This window comes from Eschscholzia californica, unplaced genomic scaffold (assembly GCF_041429995.1).
Source record: "Eschscholzia californica isolate CP2 unplaced genomic scaffold, dmEscCali1.0.p SCAF_1, whole genome shotgun sequence".
NCBI lineage: Eukaryota > Viridiplantae > Streptophyta > Magnoliopsida > Ranunculales > Papaveraceae > Eschscholzia > Eschscholzia californica.
Window position 1 is genome coordinate 77152155 of NW_028238198.1, and position 21194 is coordinate 77173348.

Sequence of the window (21194 nt, forward strand, 5' to 3'; positions counted from 1 at the left end):
TATTTGCAGGCCAAGTTCACCTAACATATGGGGAGCTCAAGGGCGTATGTGCTTATACAAAAAGGAAACTTTTAAAAGTGCTTTCTCATAACACACATATTATGTTTGACTTAGTCTTAAGGTCTGACTTGGTATTCAAGTCAGTTGTAACCTCCACTTTCAAATTTTGAATTTCAAATATTGTATTCATCTCTATCATCAAGAGAGATCTTGTAAACAACTAATTTGACTATAAATACAATAGAAAAACCTACTGTTAGGTAGGGAGAATTCAATTATTTTCATGGTATCAGTTGTTTAGGTTTTTCTTAATCATTTTCATCTCACCAATGTCTTCCTCTGCACCTCTTTCCTCTGCAAACCATAATCCTCCATCATTAACCAGTCTTGTTCCCTTAGTTTCCATTAAGCTTGATCATACCAATTTCCTTACTTGGAAGAAACAACTCCTTCGTAGGGGCGGAACCAGTGTTTTAGGTCCGGGAGGGCAGACCTATTACTTAAAGTTATAAAAGAAAATTTAAAGAAGTTATACAAAATCATCTTCTACTTGAAGATTTATTTCCTACTCACCAAATAAAAATCTAAAGCTCTCAACAAAAAAACAAAATGAAAATCTAAAGCCATATTTAAGTATTTAAGTAGTTCCAAAAATAAAATCAAGAAAGTAATACTCTATGAGAATGAAATATAGTTTTTTTCCTCCATAAGATATCCTCTTATACTAAAGTTTCAATCTAAAAATAGATGAAACCCACCTTAAGATTAGATTACTAATATGATAACATCAACAAATCAATTTCAGCAAGTAAAGCAGATGAAGTAGGATAAGTTAGAGCTACACAAACCCTCATCAAGGCTAACAAAAATTGATAAGATGTTCATGAAATTGGTAGATGAAATTTAAAGCACAATATATTTAGTACTTCAATAATTACTAACATTCATAAGATATATTTCTTCCAAATCTACAACAAAACCCATGAACAAAATTAGCTTTAAGATCTTCTTCATCAAACTAACAAAACCAAAACCCCCTAAAGAAAGATAACTTCAAACTATGATTTCATGATTTGAATCAAGGAAAGTCAGTTTTCATGATTTGAAAGAATGAAAATCAGATTTCATTTAAAATAAAGTTACTAAACTTAAGTTGGATTTAGATTACTGAAGTACACATGAAGAAATCGATTTGGGTTATTAGTCAGGGTTTCTTCTTCCTCTCAAAGTCTCGTCTCTTCTTCAAATGGCCCAGTTTCCCAAAAAATCTACCTAGAAGATATATTATGTATTAAAACTACTAAATTGCCCCCATATAGGTGAAATTTATAAAATCCAGGCCGGGCAGCTGGTCTCTTAGTAGTTCCGCCCATGCTTCTTCCTATAATGAAATCCCAAGATTTGTATCATCACATTGATGCTACAACAACTTCTCCTCCTTCCTTCCTTCCTCATTGACGAAACAACAAATCAGGAGATACCAAATCCGGCATTTTTGCTAATAGCACCTCCCTCAGACCCTCACTTGCTTTTTTGACTATGTTCAATTCGGTTAAAATCACTCCACACTCCTTCACCCTTTTACAATCTGCGGAGTATAACCGATTTGGAAGCCCAGTTCGGGAGTATTTCTTGGCATGCGCTATAAAGGTTGCCAGTTAGAGTCCTCTAGCCAACACGTTTCTTCATTTCATACTTCAATATATGAAGACCTGATTTGAGCATAGTGTTTCAAGTTATTATTTAGTAGGCGCCTTTGTAACCAAAAAAGAAATAGTAGGCGCCTCCAGAAACATCTAGGTAGTTAGTGCGTTAGTTGGTTGGATGAACTATATTTGTTATTCAATAGAACCATTAAAGATGTTTATTTGGACGAGTTGGTTAGGGCATTGCAAGTTGTTTAGGGCACTAGACTTGGTGGAAAACAATTTTAGTGGTAAAACACAACCTATAGAACACCATTTTAGAAGGAGATTCCCATAATACAATTGCAAGTTTACAGGGGAGAAGATTTTTAGGGCAGCATAATACAATTGCAAGTTTACAGGGAGAAGATTTTTAGGGCATTGGACATACAGATATACAACGGCAAAATTGAAATCTCTGAAGAACTTAGAATTTGGCAAAATCTCTTTTGATCGTTTGACTTGTAACTATGTTATAGACTTGTAAATAGCTTAGCCGATAATTTGGCAAAATCCTTTCGGAGGATTAAATTTTTGCTAGGACGGGTGAACTTAGAATCCTCATACTCGGTGATGATCTGATATACTAAATGTTTTGATACACCCAGTGTCATCTTAAAAAAGAAACATGTTTTTTTTTTTGTTCTTAAAGGCACTAAACAAGGTTAACTTAACCATCAATACACATTTTGATCCTTACTCGCGATCTTAGAAACCCATCCGGTAGAAAAGCACCCAGATAGATATTTTATTAGAACCAAAAACGGTTATGGAGAGATATTGTTTTCTTGTTACACTAGTGGTAGTTCATGGAAATCGTTAGGGTTGTTATTCTCTTTCTAACCGAATCTACACTCTCTCTATAATTAATATATAAGTAATCATGGCGTTGAGTAAAATTACAGAGTTAGAGAGAAGTATTAGAGAGAGAGAGAGAGAGAGAAGTATTAGAGAGAGAGAGAGAGAAAGGATCAGTAGCAGAAGAGAAATGGAGAAGAGAGAGAAAGGAATAGACAGAGAAAATGTATTAGAGAGAGAGAATGGATCTAAAATTCGAGAACTCCCGGCCATTGGTGCTGTTGATGATGAAGAAGAAGGTATTAGAGCCAATGTTGGTGCCGATGATCATGAAGAAGAAGTTCTTGGAGACATTGCTGATGGTGTTAATAATGAAGAAGAAGAAGAATTTCTCGGAGACATTGCTGATGGTGTTAATAATGAAGAAGAAGAAGAATTTCTTGGAGACATTGTTGATGGTGTTAATAATGAAGAAGAAGAAGAATTTCTTGGAAACATTGCTGATGGTGTTAATAATGAAGAAGAAGAAGAATTTCTCGGAGACATTGCTGATGGTGTTAATAATGAAGAAGAAGAAGAATTTCTTGGAGACATTGTTGATGGTGTTAATAATGAAGAAGAAGAAGAATTTCTTGGAAACATTGCTGATGGTGTTAATAATGAAGAAGAAGAAGAAGAAGAAGAGGCAGCCCTTAATGCTCGCAAACTCAAATGGGATATGTATATTGCTGAGCATCCGATCAAAAAAGCGATTCAAGTCAAGAAGGAGATACGAGGAGTTGAGAGAGGAAGGGTTCGTCCCCATCGAAGATTTGATAACCCTAATACACGGGATGAAGATATAAATCTTCTGCAACCTGCTATTCAACCTAAACTAGGTTTCCAAATTATTCTTTCTGGTGCTGTAAAGGGTGTCGGAGGTGCTGGGGATGGTGGCGGTGGTGCAGGAAATGGTGCTGGGGATGGTGGCGGTGGTGCAGGAAATGGTGCTGGGGATGGTGGAAATGGTGCTGGGGACGGTGGAAATGGTGCTGGGGGCGGTGGCGGCGGTGTTGGCAGTGGCGGTCGTGCCGTGTAACAGGGGAGGGTTTGTTTGTCATTTTCTTTTTTTTAACGTTGACTGGAGCATTGACTGGAGCATTGACTCACGAAGAATAATAGATGTGCTTTTGGTGTGGCGACTGGCGACGACGGCGATGGCTGGCGATGGGTGTTTTTTTTTTTTGTATTTTCTTTAAATACTCATTTGATGTACGTTTCACCAATGAAAGAATATAAGGGGGGTTTTGATTCTTGATTAAAGTTTGATCATTTTACTAGTTGGATAAATCCATTTGAAATGCTGACTTGAAAAGAGCACATAAAGAGTTCGATAAAATGCTTGAGAGATCATCATCAAATTTTGAAGTAAATAGGGTTTCAAAGTGATTCGTGGATATCAATCTTTCGAATAAGTTTAGCGTTAGAGTCCTTAAATATCTATCACAATGATGATGATGATTTCTATTGCGGACATTACGCTTACAGTGCTATCAGGTTTAGTTCATTGAGAACTAAGTTCGGATCTTTTATGTTGATTGTTGCTGTTACTTGGGCAAATGATTTGTGATTTCCTTTTGTTTTGTACAGATGGGTATGTGGTTGGCTTATCTTAATAGGGTTTCGTTTGTGCTCTCGTAAGGAAACTGTACTTGAAATCGTCCATTCGATTTTTTACAATGTCTTTGTAATATAGTTTTTTATTGGAGGTCCTTTTTCTCATCCTTGCTTCATGCATTTACAAATTCTGACTATTACATTTCATATTGAATTTTTGCCTTATGTTCTTCCACGTTATGGATGCGTTTCCTCTGCAATTCGTTGTAACTTAGCCGTTTAGTTTGCTAATATAAGTTATCGTAATCGCCTCATTTAATGCAATAACTTTAAAATATGATTGTGATCTATGGACTTGTTTGTTCTTATATCTTATAATATTGATTTTGATTTGCGACAGTATGGACTATTATTTACTGGTGGAGAAGACCGTAATGTTACCGCATGGGTTCCAACCAGTGGGAAGGTGGCATTTTGTATTGAGAATGTACACCAACCCGTATTGTTGTTCTGTCGAGTATGGCTGCAGATGTTGAAGAGACTGATCTCAATCATCATCATTTTGAAGGAGTGGAGAGATTTCCGACGTTATGGTTGCGATGCCTCTTCACGGTGATCAAAACGGTTCCTAGGTAGTTTCCGTTTCGGTTATTGACTGTTTTGTATTCTCATCTTTCTTTTATGTAATTCCTGTTGAGATCTAGTCTCTTTCCATCTTTATTTCTCTTACTTCTTGTTCCTTTCACTATTATGTCTACCCCCATTAGTCAATTTCTTCAGCAATTTGCAGCCCTAACCACTGAAGAACTTTCGGCGATGGGATTCTAACTCCAGCCATATCAGGTCCAATTTCCATGTTTACTTCAATAGTTTGACCCATTCCTTACTTCCTTTCTTCTTTTTTGCTTTTCCAATCTTTCCTCAAAACATACGTTTTTCAAGTGAATGAAATTATAAGAACAAAATTTTGAACAGATATTCTGGTGAAGTCTTCTTTACTTCCATTTCTCTGTTACATTTTGGTCTAACCCTACATTTCTGCAGTTCTTTCGGCTACTGGAGGGATCAATGTAGACCGCCCAAAGATGAGTAGCGGTATATTTCTATCTAGAAACTATATGTGCTCGTGTTATGAACAATTTTATGTTTCTCCTCTTATTGTTGAGATAAATGTAGGTTTGCGCTTAACTTCCTTCACCTTCTCTTTTACTTTGTATGCAGATGTAGTAGTGATGGTCTCGCGGTTATATTAGTTGGTTTATTTAGCATGCAGCATTATGGCACAGATAGAGTCGGACGGTTGTTTGCTCTTATTGTCCTTCTATGGTTCCTTTTAATTGGAGGAATTGGTGCTTTCAACATATGGATACGATAGTTCAGTTTTGAAAGCTTTCTCTCCAGTTTATATTTATGGATATCTCAGGAGCGGAGCTTAGTCTCACTGGTAAGCTTATTTCAAAACAACCGTTATAACGAAAATGTGGAAAAAAAACAACCTAATTTTTGAAATAATGGTTACCCATTATGATAGCTATTTTGGTTATAAGTGCGGGTCTTTTTGTCATGTTTCAGGGACAGAAGCTCTCTATGCTGATCTATGGCATTTCCCAGTATCAGCTGTTCAGCTAGCTTCCACAATGGTCGTCTTGCCTTGCCTTTTGTTGGCTTATACGGGACAAGCTGCTTATATCATGAAGAACCAGGATCACGTAGTTGACGCTTTCTACCATTCTGTTCCAAGTATAGCCTGAATCTCCTATTTTTAGTTGTTCAGTTACTTCTTTGAGCCAAGAAAAACTTCTCTCAGAAAGAATTCACTGGTTATCTACAGATTTGATATAGTGGCCAGTATTTGTTATTGCGACAGGAGCTGCCATTGTTGCGAGTCAAACCACCATATCGCCGAGTTTTCCATAATCAAGCAAGCTTTGGCACTTGGATGTTTTCCAAGGGTCAAGGTTGTTCATACGTCAAAGAGATTCCTTGGCCAGATTAATATACCAGATATTAACTGGATTCTTGTGATTATGTGCATCGCTGTTACTATTTGGTTTAAAAACCAAAGCCAGATCGTAAATGCTTATGGTGAGTTCTTTTTGTATTACTTATATGTCCTCAGTTTTACTCTGCATATATCTATCATAATCAATATATCCATCAAGACCGGTTGAACCAGTGGATTCCATGGTGCGGGCCTTCGTGTATTATTAACATGTTACAACGAGATACACAGAAAAGGCAACTCAAAAGAGGGGTTGTCTGGTTGAACCTTAGTAGGTTTCACTCGATCCTGGTATCTAAGCTGGTGTTTGTTACGTTTTGTCTCAAGTTAGATTCCAGAATGTTTGGTTTTGTCCGACTCGTGCATCTGGTTTTGGGTCCATTTCATTCGGATGTAAAAGTTCGAATTGAGATACCATTTTATGAAATTACCTGAAACGTCTATTATGCCACTGGTGAAACAAGTCAGACGACTCAGTTTAGACAATTGAGACCTAAACGACTCAAATTCCGACAAGTCTGACTCAAACCACTCAGATTCAGAGAATAAAATGAAAAACACCATTTAAACTCCTATCTTGCTAAATGCTTCTAAAAAAATTAGACAGTTCTAACTTTCAAGATATGTTTATTACTTTGTCACCAAACCAGGAACAGCAGTTGTGACAGTTCTGCTTGTAAGTTGTAACGACATTTCTAAAGGTTCTCGTAATGTTATTAGTCTGGAGAAGCCACTGGATTCTGGTTCTGATCTTCGCCATCTTATCCTAAGTTGTCGAACTCAAGGTGGTTGGGTTCCATTAGTAATTGCTTCAGCATTTCTGATCATAATGTCAGCTTGGCATTACGGGACAGTAAAGCGTTACGAAGTTGAGATGCACAGTAAAGTATCAAGGGCTTAGATCCTCGGCTTGGGGCCGAGTCTAGGGTTAGTCCGAGTCCCTGCATTGGATTTGTTTATACTGAATTAGCAAGTGGAGTTCCTCACATTTTCTCTCATTTCATCACAAATCTCTCTGCCATTCACTCTTCTGTAGTTTTGGTTTGTGTCAAGTATCTCCCAGTCTATACTGTACCTCAAGAAGATCGGTTCCTTGTAAAACGTCCCGAAGAATTTCCATATGTTTCTTTGTGTGGCAAGGTATGGTTATAAAGATTTTCATAAAAAAGATGATGATTTTGAGGATAAACTCTTTGATAGTTTTTTCTTGTTTGTTCGACTTGAATTGATGGTGGAAGGTTGTTCAGATTTAGATGAATATAGTCTATATGGTCAAGAAACAGAAAGATCAGGAAACACCAAGATGACAGCTGAAACAAGAAACATGAATTCTTACCATGGGAAGTACTGATGATGCTACTATGACAGTGAGATCTCCATTAATGGCTATCAACTTCTTGACTTGATGTGGGCAAATGAGTAATCAAACAGAAGTAGATGAATTGGAGTTCTTGAATAACTGCAGAGATTCTGGGGTGGTTCATATACTTGGGAATACAGTAGTCAGGCCAAGAAGAGATTCGAACTTCATTAAGAAGATAGTTGTCGATTATTTTTATGTGCAGAGAAAACAGTGTAATATTTCATGTTCCTCGCGAGTCTTTTGAATGTAGGTCAGGTATTCTATGTATAGTGAATCATATACACTTGGAAGACTTTATCATTAATACTAGTAATTTTGTTTGTTTGGATATATACCTTCGTTCATAATGTCGATAGAATGGGCGCCTGTCGCCAACATGTTTCTGTCTATCTTATCTTCATCACTACCATTGACTACCACTAAAGGTTTGTCCATGGAAGGTGAGCCAGGATCCAAGATTAGGCCAAAAGGCGTAGTCAATGGACAACAAGTGAATATTCGCTTACTACCCCTTGTTGGTTCTGAGGGACAAAGAAGGCTAGGTTAGAGTTAAAACTCTGAAATAACTCATTGCCATACTCCAACGAAAAACTCGAAGGAACTTCAACAAAAGGTACTTGTAGTCTAAAAGAACATTGGTAGGTAGGTATCTCCAGTTCTCCACCATCATCCCCACCATCTCTCTCCTCATCCTCAGTCTCTTCACCACCACCATCTCTCTCCTCATCCTCAGTCTCTTCACCGCCACCATCTCCCATCACTGCCTATAGCTAATTAAGGAGTGCCTCAGAGAGTATAGAATTTCCCATTCGGAAGTTGTAAAGGCGCCTCTCATAAGTGTTATTGGCGCCCCCAACAGCCCATTTGACTTGGTAAATTTAATTTGACTGAATTTGGTTGTAGGCGCCTCTAAATGTTGGTTTGTGGGCGAACTTGGTTACTAATTCCGGCTCAGATCCACCAAATTTAGCTCAGATGTTTTGAGTTGAAATTGGTGGACACAAACCGGATTTTGATACGACATTTGACTCATGGTCTACTGAATTCAACACCAACGTTTTAAAGTTAAAATTGGAGTTGAATTCGGTGACTTGAGCAGTACAACTCCACCGATTTAAGGTTTATTCAATAGCTCTAGAGACATTTGGAATCGGTGGACTTGAGCTAATTTTGTACCAAATTGACTCAACTGATTTAAAATTGAAAAAATAAATGTGGGGTGTACCTATTTTGAGAGGAGACGCTTTTAACCATGACGCTAATTAATAAACCGGATCCCCCACCCCCACCCCATAAGGCCATAACACTTATTGGCACCTTTATAACTTCCCTTTTCCATTTCCTGGTTGGGAGATTTTAAAAGGCCTCCCCGTTTTTGTTAAAAGGCCTCCCCATGATTTCGTTGACTTAGTAAAAAACCTTTGACTTAGCTTGGTTAAAGGGCCCCCTCTTTGAATGGGTGAAAAAAACTCCCTTAAAAGGTGTATTTCACCCACATCATCTGACTACGCCACATCATCATCTTCTCCGGCAAGGTCGCCGGCCGGCCAAACTTCCGGCCGGCGACCTTCAAATTTTTTTTTTTTTTTTTATTCTCTCTCTCTAAAAACAATTTTTTTTTTTTCTCTCTCTAGATCTGGTTCATATGAACCAGATCTAGAGAGAGAAAAAAAAAAAAAATTTGAACGGCCGGCCGGCGACCCTGCCGGAGAAGATGATGATGTGGCGTGGTCAACACGATGTGGCGTGGTCAATATCACCGGTCTTGGGTTAAGTTTGACCTAACGGCGTTAACTTTGCCGTTAGGTCAAATATTGATGAAGGAGGTGCTCTTTTGTAGAGGGGGCCCTATAACCAAATGGGTTATAATGAGGGGCGTTTTTAGCGGGGAGGCCTTTTAACAAAAACGGGGGGGGGGGGGGGGGGGGGCCTTTTAAAATTTCCCTTCCTGGTTTCATTTGTGGTGTTCTTAAATAGGGGCAATCTTCCTCATATATAACCAAAACTATTTTTCAACCGTAGTCTGAAATAGAGTTAGTTGGGCTTAAGGGTAGAAAAGGAGAAAAGTACAGGTCATTTTAGGAATTTCTAGGGTTAAAAGAGCACAAAACCCTAAAATATTCAAGTCTGGTCGGCGGATGGGAATATATTCCAAGGATTCTGTGCTTCACGGCTGCTGAGAGCATGTACAACATCAACCAGGAACCGCTAGATGAAGGAAACGTGACAGTGCACGGTTTGTATTGAGCCACGTACCTGGGAGTACCCTACTAAGTTGTTTCGGGTATCAAGGAAACAAGATTAAAGGAGCAGACATACAGAAGTTGTTCGATCTATAAAACGCGGAAGGAGACGGCCAGGATTAAAACGTTGGTGCTGGGACTACGGGGTTAAGAATCACACTTTTAGGTCCATTTCGATGCACAGCGGAAATACGGGAATTGAATACAATGGCTTTCGGATCTCGACACGTGTCTGTAGGTATACCGCGGGCCAGAATCGTGCCCGACATTGTCCAGAATTCTGACTAAATGTTGGCATGACTTTGACTTCACATAATTCCCTCGTCTGGACTCCGATTTGACTTCCGTTTTCTCCTACGGGCTCGTCTTGGACTCTACTTTTCACCCATGTACCCTTGGCCAAATACCAGAATGTCCTTGACTCCAAATGACCAAAATACCCTTGGTATTCGTTTCCAACTGTTTCCATACCTAACTCTGCAAAAGACACCTAATCAAGAAAACCAACCATTTTATTATAATAAAGACTCGAAACAGACTAACTCGGTTAAATTAAACGATTCCGATGGGACATTTTCATGACCCATCAGTGATCTAATGAAAGAAACCCTGCTAAGTGAACATGGAAGCGTTCCATTATATAATCCTTAGTCCAGGTCATTGGTTGGACGATAATGACTTAAAAAAACTAGTATGAGTGATTGACAAGATAGGGTTGTTTCTTGGGCTATAGGAATAAGGGTATTCAAGTCAACGTCATGGGTGTATAAGATACACTAGAAATCCACCAAGTGAGAGTGCTTCAAGAGTTGAAGATATGAACGTCATAACTATCATATAGCAAATTGGAGAGATTCCTGAAAACATGAGTACTCACTCATCTAATGTAAGGTATGTCAAGCCTTGATCCCGTCAAACGCCGCACCGTAAAAGAATGTTATGAAAACGGAGGTCGGGTGAAACAAGATAGACATGAAGTTGAGTGGGAGTACAAGAATGGAATATGTCTTCCTAACGAGAGTTAGGATAAAGTATCTCTAGGCCACTTGAGGAGTGACAACTAGAAATGCATGGTCGTGCTCAAATGGATTAAGAGTTTATCATTTGATTTGCCAGTTTGTCCTCCTGATCAAGAAAGTCTGATAAGTATGACGTATCAGATGAGATATGAAAAGACATAGGAATCGAGCATTGCACTTGTTCTAAGTACAAGTGGGAGACTGAATGATAATTTTCTTTAAGGTCTGAAGGTATATCCTTTCGAAGGAATGTCCTTCGACCAAGATGGCAATGCGTACGATTTGGCTCATAGGATAATGATGACCTTATTGGGAAGATCAATCAATCTGGTTCAATTAGGAGTCGTAATGCTTAGCTAGAAACCGCTTACGACTGTCGGATCACTTCGATTATCCGCGGCTAACATAGACCGGATCCTACAATGGGTTACACATAACAATGGTAACTTGAACATCGAGAATAGACTGATGTGAACTAGCATATAGATGAATATGATCCAGTCTGATAGTGCTTAAAAGGATAGAAAAGAACCGAGCTCGAAAGGGAAGCCCGAAAAGGAGCAAAACCCGCTTTTGGGCCAACCAAGGAAATCTCTTAGAGAGAGATCCCTGGCCGGTGATGTGAAATCTAGTGAACCTAAATCTAGGTTAACTAGATTAAATTAAAAGTCGCAAGTGCACGAACCGTATGTGAATATGGTATGTATTACGAAGTCGATCCCACGAGGGTATGTTCGAAATTAAATCTAAACCTAAAATTAACTAACAAACTAGGAAAGTGGACAATTGATTTTAGAGAAGATATTTGGAAAACTAAAAATTGAAACTTAGAAAACAAAATAAAGTTGTGAGGAAAACTATAAGTTGGTAAATCTAGGATATTGGAATTCACCACTAACGATTATATTCGAATCTAATATCTAATTGAAATTATTATCCCTCTTTGATAACTCAAAAATTGTTAGAATTCAATCTTCAATTTTCGGAAGATAAAACAATAAAAGACCCTTCTCAATTAGCTAAACCCATAACCCACTTCACTTAAAATATCATGCAATTAAGAACCAAGTTGTTAGTTTCTTAGGCTAACCGAAGTACGATTAATTTTGAAACTTTAAGCACATTAAAAGAGATAATAAAATAAATATGATACTAGAATTCAAATACTCTTGTTAGGGTTTCATCCTCTATCCTAGTGGGAGAGTTAGAAACCCATGAATATTAAATACATGGTTCAATTAATAATAAACAAGTAAAGGAAAAGAGTAAAGAAGATAAAACCGGATTAATATTGATGAAGCCCTCGTCTTTCTCCAAAACTTGTTTTCGATGAAACTCTTGAATCTCCCAAAATTGGCACTCAAAAGAAGCTATTATTGCTCTTGTATTGCTCCTCTAAAATTGTTCTTTGAGTTGGTGTGTTGAGGTGTGTTTATTGTATTGGCTTGGTCCTCTTTTTATATGTCCCAATAGACATAGATTTGGAAACAATTAAAAGAATAGTTTAGGAAACCCTTTTATTTTGGAAACCATAAAAAATTGGAACCAATAGGTATTAAATTGTAAACCGCCTTTTACAAGGAAAACACCCGCTCACTGTTGCTTCCACCAAATTGGAAGAGATGCTAGAGGCGCCCAATGATATCCATCCCAGCAGTTTAGAATGAGGCCTAGAGTAATATTCCATGTTGCCTTCTAATAACACATTGGTGATTTATTATGCATTCACGTGGACAGCAACAATGGATTTTAGTTAGTTGTGGTTCCAATCCAAAACTTCTTCACAATTCCATGTTTAGCCTCCAAAATGTACCTTTTTGCGAAACGCACCCCAATTTAACGATACGTTTGAACCGGATTCAACCTTCAAGCACCAAATCATAGATCTAGTTTGATGTTTTCACCAACTTCTTATAACTAATAACTTCTTTATATTTTTGAGAGTTTCCTACAAAAACCATGCAACGTTCTTAATTAAAACGAAACTAACACGTAAAGACTGTAAAATGAAGCCCAAAAAATGGAGTACTTTACGTACTCATCAGCCGACCATAACAAAGGGGTGGTCCGGACAGACTAAGCCCATTAAGGGCTAGTCTTGCCGGCCACCTTAAGGGAAAACCCTAATTAGGATTTGATCCTAATAGGGAATCCCAGTTAGATAAAACTCTAACTAATGCTTATCTTTATTGAGAAACTTTTTGAAATCCTTATTTGAGTAAAACTCTACTAAGGTATTGCCTATATAAGGACCAACTTAGAGTTCAGAAAAGGTGTGAAATTTTCTCAAGAGAAAATCATCTCTCTCATACATCTCAGAGAGAGAAGGAGATTTTAGAGACAACTTCCCATTTATCTATCAAGTCTAGAAGAAGGTGTTTTTCATCTCAACCTTCAAAAGGTCCTAGCTGACTGAAAGGAGGAAGTTCAAGCTATACATTCGGTGTCTCAAGTCGAGAAGCTACACTTGAACCTCTTTATCTTCCGAATACTGGTCGGAATTTAGTTCGTGGGAAAGCGAATAAAGATATTCTTCTTCCCTTCTAGTTTATTGTTAGTTCATGTATATACGATCCTGGATAACTTAGTGTCAAACATTAGATGTTTGAGATTCCGCTACCAACACTAGTTAGATGATTAGGGTAGTCTTAGAGACATGTATCCCTGAAGATAAGAAGAAGATTAATGATGCTCCACCTGTCGGTGGTACTTTTGATATCTCTTTATTCACCATCGAAAAGGGTATTTTGGAAGTTCAGGCAACTGCTGGAGATACCCACTTTGGAGGGAAAGATTTTGACAACACATTGGTGAATCACTTTGTGCACGAGTTCCAGAAGAAACACAAGAAGGACATTCCTAACAACCCTAGGGCTTTCAGGAAGTTGAAGACTTTTTGTGAGAAGGCAAAAAGGACGCTTTCATCCACTTCCAAGACCAAAATTGAGATTGTTACAGAGGAAGCAAAAACTCTAAATAAAGATATAACGAATTCAAAAGCACATAAAGCAAGAGATGAATATTGGAATGATCCGCATCCTGGGTATTTACAAGATCAAATCTCTGACATATTTGCTGCGTTCTTGATTCATGATATAAATTCTAGTAAACCAAGTAAAATTTGTTCCGCTTCGAAATGGTGTTCATCGTTGGATTATTCATTCGGTGGATCTACTTTGCTTAGTAAGGCAGTGGCCAGAAGAATTTCCCCTCGAATTTATGATGCGGAGTATGAAGAAGCTCATAAAAATTACATAATTCGTGATCGATTAAGAAAAGAACTTCTTATCCCTCTTCGAAATACACTGAAATTTCCAGACGTTTCCATAAGTACTAAGAAATTGGAGACTCTGGCTCATATTCGGATGGTCTTGGTCGCCATGGATAACTACAAGCAGATCTTTCTTGAACACGACCAAAAACGATTCAGGAGCTATCTTGATAGTGTGACACGGGGAGAAAAGAAACTTGTTGTTGGGGCATTCTTCCCACACCAGATTTTTACATCATTAGACAACAATGATAATAATGAAGGATGTTCTGAAGTTGCAGAGCTTCAATGGCAATTAATGGTCGATGATTTATTCAAAAGCGGCAACCTGACGAAGTACATTGTCGGTTGTGATGTTTCAGGGAGTATGTCAGGTATGCCAATGGATGTTTTTGTCGCTTTTGGGTTACTAGTATCAGATATGAGTGAAGATCCATGCAAAAGAAAGGTTATCACATTTAGTGATAATCCTCAACTGCACCTAATCGGTGGAGACAACTTTCATTCCAAGACATATTTCATTAGATATATGGATTGGGGGTATTCCACAGAATGGTTTTGAACGGGAAAATGAGGCAAAGAAGTCAGTGCAGGCTCTTATTAGTAAGAGGAAGGTAATTACGCTCTTACGCAAGCGAAAAATGACAAAATAAGCACGGTTATTGTTGTTTGTCTCAACATTCAGCCGAGGTAGGCTACTAACTTGCTCGTTAGAAGTAGTTAAGGAACGGAAATAAGGCCATTTGATATCTATAAGTTAAGTGAAGATTGGATGGATGCTCTATATAAAGCAACCAAGCAAGAAGTTGACCCTGTATAAAGATAGTATTTAACTTTCTTTTAAGCATTATACATCTGTGAGAGTAAGTAGTCGACTTAGACTAGGATCTTAGATTTAAGTGGAGTAGTGACGAGACCCGCATGCTCTTTTGATGCGTCCCTCTCCTCTTCATTTGGATATTGTTGTTAATAAAACACTAAAGGATGTACGGATGATAAAGACGATGTTCGTGTTCAGCGAAGTCCCAGCTCCAATTTAAGATGTGAGACCTGTTCTTCACCTATATTCATCAACGTCTCTTTCTCTCTCTTTTCTTTTTTATCTTTTTCCTCCTCTTTTTATTAAAAAGGGACCAGAGAGAGACCCACCCCTGATCACCCGCCCACCCACACCCCTATTAGGGTAACTAAAGATCTTATCACGTGTCAGACATGCAGTTTGATATCTATTACCTTCACTTTCACTAACTTTTCAAATCGCACCGTTCACTTGTCAGGTAAAATTGGTTGGGTATTTAATTGTGTTTCTCCTCCTCCTCCTCAATTCATTAGTCTCTTCTCTCCATAATAGTACATCATCTATTCAGATATACCATCTAAATCTGTATTCACTTTCTTCTAGGGTAATATTGTCAATTCACTTTTCGTCGGCAATTGTTAATAGCTGTGGTTGAAGATTAGGGACTTATCTAGGTGAGAGAACCTGCCGAGGTATATCCAAGAGACAAATATGAAGTTTGGATTTCCACAAATTTAATCACACTGTATTTAATAATAGGTATCGGACAATTCTCCCGGAGGTGGGAAGTGGAGGTTAGTGTGATCCTCAGTGCAGATCGGATAATAAAGCTCATTGCACGTTAGATTATCAATTGGGTTTGGGGCCGTTAGAAATCAAAATTAATCGTACACAAGTGCATGTATGCTATAAATAGACACTTTATATGACCTGAAGGATAAATGAGTGTTTTTCGGATAACGTATGACAACTACAAACTCATATAGTTATTATACTCCGTAGTTCTTATGATTTGGGTATGTAAATGATTTTCGTTTTGAGAAATCGACTACGATCCTATGTATTTTTTGATTTGTATTGTTCGTGGAAATCGAACCTAGAACATTTTGAGTTTTGAAATTTATGTTAACACCTTCACGTCAACCCAGCGGTGACACACGTATATAAATGATTGGGAAATGATAAAGTTACAAAAGATTTTGACAAAAAAAAGGTTCCCAGCTGATGTGGCGGGTGTGGTTTCAAACTTTAACCAAATCTAGACCGTTGAGAGATGAAAATCACAACCGCCACATCAACTGAGAATTTTTTTTTGTCAAAATTTTTTGTGATTCTAGCATCCCTTTAAATGATTTATGATGGTATCCAGACTCGGTTCAACAAAAAAAAAATATGGTATCCAGACTCCAGTAGGAGTATAACTTGTCGCAGGGTATTTTAGTAATTTTTGAAGAGATGAAATAAAGGAAAGGGTAAAGATAGAAAGGTGTTATTTTTCTCATTTTTGTGCACCATTTTTTCCGCCTAGGAAGAGGAAAGAGTGCAATTTGGCAGCAATGCATGCTTCTTTCTCTCTCTAGAATTCACCCACCTCCTCAAACACTCATCAAAGATCAAGTCCCTTTCTTTTCCATTTTCATCATCTTATTATTACATTCTCTCTCTCTCTCTCTCTCTTGAATTTGATCGGTTTTTAGGGTAAATTTAGCTATTTGAGAGTGGGGTTTTGAATTAGACTAGAAATGATGGAAGATTCAGTCAAGTAAAAGAAATTAAACAATACCCAAGACTTGATTTCTTCATAATTTCTTCATCTGATTCATTTATTTAGAAAATTGTAGAAGAAAGAAGAAGATGAAAGGGTCACAGAAAGATTCATCAGAGAAATTAATTTGGGAACAAATGGTAAATTCAAAAAGTCCTTCAGGTAATTCCATTACTGTATCTTCTTCTTCTTCTCCAACTAGAGTTCTTCCAAAATTAATGGTCTGGTTAATTATTTTCGTTTCATTTACTTATGTTGTTTACACATTAAAACTCGTTTCTTCTTCTTCAAAACCCTGTAACATTGAAGACCCATTTAATGATCTTCCTCACCTTTCAATCTTACCTCAAATCAACAACAATAACAATTTCTCCTCCTCAAATTCCATTAATGGTGAGAATAGAGCTCTGGGTAGGAACAAAACCCTTTCATTAGTTGAAAATATCCCTAAAAAAACAGGGTTGAACCACATTGTATTTGGAATAGCTGCTTCATCAAATCTATGGGAGAAAAGGAAGAACTATATAAAACTATGGTGGAATCCAAAAGAAATGAGAGGAATTGTTTGGTTAGATAAACCTGTAAAAACAAGAAAATCAGAAGATGAAGGAAGAAAACTTCCACCATTAAAGATCTCAAGTGATACTTCAAAATTTTCATACAAAAATCGACAAGGTCATAGATCAGCAATACGGATCTCTAGGATTGTTTCAGAAACATTAAGACTAGGGTTAAAAGATGTAAGATGGTTTGTAATGGGAGATGATGATACCGTTTTTGTAGCGGAGAATTTGGTTAGGGTTTTAAACAAGTATGATCATAATCAGTATTATTATATTGGTAGTTTATCGGAAAGTCATTTACAAAATATATATTTTTCATATGGAATGGCTTATGGTGGTGGTGGATTTGCTATTAGTTATCCATTAGCGGTTGCTCTTGATAAAATTCAAGATCGTTGTATTCAAAGGTATCCAGGTTTATATGGTTCTGATGATCGAATTCAAGCTTGCATGGCCGAACTCGGTGTTCCTCTCACTAAACATCTCGGTTTTCACCAGGTTTGCTTCTCTAAACTTCCTCTATTAAAAATTACTATGTTTTTTGGTTATTTCATCTTCGACAACTTTGTTACCCTACCTACTTAGTGACCTAGATGGGTGACTATGAAAGTTGATTCGTCTCACTCGTAACAGTGAGTTTTTTTTTCGTTAATTTTGGGTCCACTTGATTCTATTCGTTTTAGGATTAGTCTGGACGAAGCATATTCAGACAATGGAAAAAATGGCAGATGATCGGTTGGAAAGTAGCTTGGGTACTTAAAGGCCCAATCTAAGGACCCATTATTAGATAGGCATATTGTTTGCTTGGCGAGGTTTGAGCATAAAAATGTAGGAACTACTCGCCTCAATCAGCCCGGTATCAACGGATTCGTTCCTTACCCCTAGCGGAGACTATCTAACTCGAATTCCAATTCCATCAAGAGTCTAACTCGTTATCACTCTGTCTCCAATTTCATCACGAGTCTAGCTTGTTATCTCCCGCTGCTAGCGGATATAAGATTTTGTCACTTGTTTCGGGTTTGAACGATTTGCAAATGTTTTTTCCTAACATACCAGGAAAAATGTGGCATCTTTACTTGTGAGTTGTGCCTCACAAAGTCACAAGGACTGTTCTTTTACTTTTCCCACACAGTGGTGGCCCACAGTAACCACCGAAATAATTATGTCCTTTAGGTCATTATTTGTGTCATTACTGTGATATGATGTGACTTATCACTTTTACTTGCAGTATATATATTCTTATAAGTTTGTGCCACGTGTAATAATAGTTTTGTAATTTGTTGACCCTCTTCAAACGTGGGTCAATAAAAGTTGATCGAGTAGGTAAGTGTGACCCATTTTAGTTGTTCTTTTTCGTCCATTAGCAAAGATTCTCCTCTCATTGGTCAAAATTGAACGATTCTAGGTCAACAACTTCAGTATCAGAATATTTGTGTTTGACATTATGATTTTTTTTGCAGTATGACGTGTATGGAAACCTATTTGGGTTACTAGCGGCACATCCGGTGACGCCCTTAGTAACATTACATCATTTAGACGTGGTTGAGCCGATTTTTCCAAATGTTAATCGGGTTCAAGCGTTGGAACGGTTAATGATACCTATGAAACTTGACTCGGCCGGTTTAATGCAACAATCGATATGTTACGTAAAGACGAATCAGTGGACCGTATCAGTTTCCTGGGGTTTTGCAGTTCAGATAATACGTGGTGTTTTCTCTCCACGTGAAATGGAAATGCCTACACGAACATTTCTCAATTGGTATAGGAAAGCTGATTACACTGCCTACGCCTTCAATACCAGGCCCGTTGCTCGGAACCCGTGTCAGAAACCTTTTGTTTTTTACTTGTCTGAAGCACAATTTGATTCTTTAGAGAATCGGACGGTGAGCAAGTATGTTAGACATCGAGTTCCCCACCCTCCTTGTAAGTGGAAAATGACGGATCCTTCCAATGTTGAGAGTATCGTGGTTTTCAGGAGACCCGACCCGGATCTATGGGAGAAGGTATGTACTCTTTTCACCACTAGCATCTTATTCATCTTTTATATCATGGTGCCAAAGGGCTATAAGTTTTCCACATTGCATTTTGTTAGTTTTTACTGCAATTTTACTAACATTTTGTATCCGTCATACTAACTGTGTCGATTAGGAACATCACTATTCTTTCTCAGAATATTCAAAAGAAAGTTATCTTAGATGCTAGCTAGGTATGGCCCTCTGCCATTCTTGTTATGGTGGGAAGGACTATTCTCCATTTTTATGGGGATAATAAACAACTAATTTAATAAAAGTGGATTTATTTGGGTGTTTGTGGAATAACAGTATGTGTTAAAGACAAAACCTAGCTAGGTCTAAATTTGAATAACAATATCCTTACTATATATGGTTTGTTAAAGGCAACCTTCAGTAATAGTTGGAGCCACTCATCTCTAGTTGTCTCCTTATTACTGGTCTGATTAATATAAACAATATTTTAATTGTTGTATTTAATTAGTTTTTACTGAGAATTAGACTGAAGGAGTGGGTAAAATGTTGGAACAAACGATAAAGTTTTCCTAGGGGAGACCTTTTTTAAACAGATGTGGTGTTTTTGTTTGACTACTAAGAAAAGATATCACCTCCGAAAACATGAAAATACCCTCAGTTACTTTATATCTCTGCTTCGGTGCCTATGGTATGAGTCCTCAACTAACAAATTGGTTTGCTTGCATCACGTGGTAAGATCCCACTGTAATCTTTAGTGCGAGTGAAAAGTATTGAACGAACTACAAGAACTTTCGGTTACTTAATAGATCATAAGCTAAATTTAGAAAATAGTGTTCACGTAAATGAAATCTTGTTGTTTAGATGCTCATACGTTTGTGGCCATAATAGTATTCTTTTGTCTTGTTGTAATTATAAGTTTTGATCAAGAAACCCTTCTTTTATATGGTAATTAAGTTATACTGGTTGTTTGAATTTGCAGAGTCCAAGGAGACATTGTTGCAGGATATTGCCTTCAGATAAAAAAGGAAGCATGTTGATTGATGTGGGAGAATGCAACAATGGTGAAATCAGTGAAATTTAGAGAGAGAACTAGCTAGAGAGAGATAGAGAGATCTATATATATATATATATAGAGGGAGTGTTGTAGTTGTTGTAGTTTGTTATTTAGTTATATTGGTTATTTGTAAGATCAAGGTTCCTAATAGGGTTAGTACTTTATCAAGTAAGTAGAACAAATTCAAGTAATGTACAAAAAGCAACTTCTTTTTGTAAGGAATCAAAGGAGATAGTTCTTCAAATAAGGTAGTATATGATATATGGGTGTTAATTTGACCCTCACTATTCTTGTTCTTTTGATGCTATAATAATGTAAGATAATAAAGTAGTGGGAAGTTTAATCCTCCCTTTCGTTTTTTTAGAGTTAATTCGTATATGACCCTCTACTTTGTGACCAGCTTCCTTTATGACCCCCCCTTTTTTTTTTGTAAATTCAAATATGACCCCCTTTTTTGATGTAAATGTCATTACTACCCTTCTTAATTCTAAATTTAAAACACTAAAAAAAAAGTTATTTCCACCTCACCCCTCTCTCTCTCTCCACCTCATCTCTCTCTCCACCTCATCTCTCTCTACAACTCACCCCTCTCTCTCTTTCCAACTCACCTCTCTCTCTTTCCAACTCACCTCTCTCTCTCTCTCTCCAACTCACCTTCATCTTCTCCGATTGAAGTCGCCGGCCGGCGACTTCTCAAAAAAAAAAATTTTTTTTTTTCTCTCATCTCTCTCTCTCTGGTCTGTTCACTGCTCCGGCGAAGGGAAACCCCCTTCGCCGGATTTTTTTAGAGAGAGATGAGAGAATTTTTTTTTTTGGGAAGTAGCCGACCGGAAAAATCTCCGGCCAGCGACTTCAATCAGAGAAGATGAAGGTGAGTTGGAGAGAGAGAGGGTGAGTTGGAGAGAGAGAGTTGACATGGAGAGAGATGTGTGGTGGAGAGGAAATGAGGTGGAATTATAATTTTATTTTTATTTTTAATTTTGAAAAAAGATTTAAAGGAAGGGTAGTTAGGACAATTACATTAAAAAAGGGGGTCATATTTGAATTTACG

The 21194-nt window shown here is 37.5% G+C and overlaps 2 protein-coding genes and 1 pseudogene across 2 annotated transcripts; all 3 read left to right on the plus strand.

Annotated features, from left to right (window-relative positions):
- The first annotated feature begins 2673 nt into the window (after positions 1 to 2673).
- LOC147569368 (putative potassium transporter 11) lies at positions 2674 to 7714 on the plus strand (annotated as a pseudogene).
- Positions 7715 to 13339: 5625 nt separating this feature from the next.
- Positions 13340 to 14539, plus strand: LOC147569369 (uncharacterized). The gene has a single exon (XM_086662588.1). The coding sequence runs from the start codon at positions 13340 to 13342 to the stop codon at positions 14537 to 14539; it is 1200 nt and encodes a 399-aa protein (XP_086518714.1).
- A 1640-nt stretch (positions 14540 to 16179) lies between these two features.
- Positions 16180 to 20387, plus strand: LOC147569370 (uncharacterized). The gene is made up of 3 exons (XM_086655846.1): positions 16180 to 17602; positions 18565 to 19107; positions 20069 to 20387. Exons 1-3 carry the CDS (start codon positions 16631 to 16633, stop codon positions 20168 to 20170), a joined length of 1617 nt encoding a protein of 538 aa, XP_086511972.1. The 5' UTR covers positions 16180 to 16630; the 3' UTR covers positions 20171 to 20387.
- Positions 20388 to 21194: the final 807 nt, after the last annotated feature.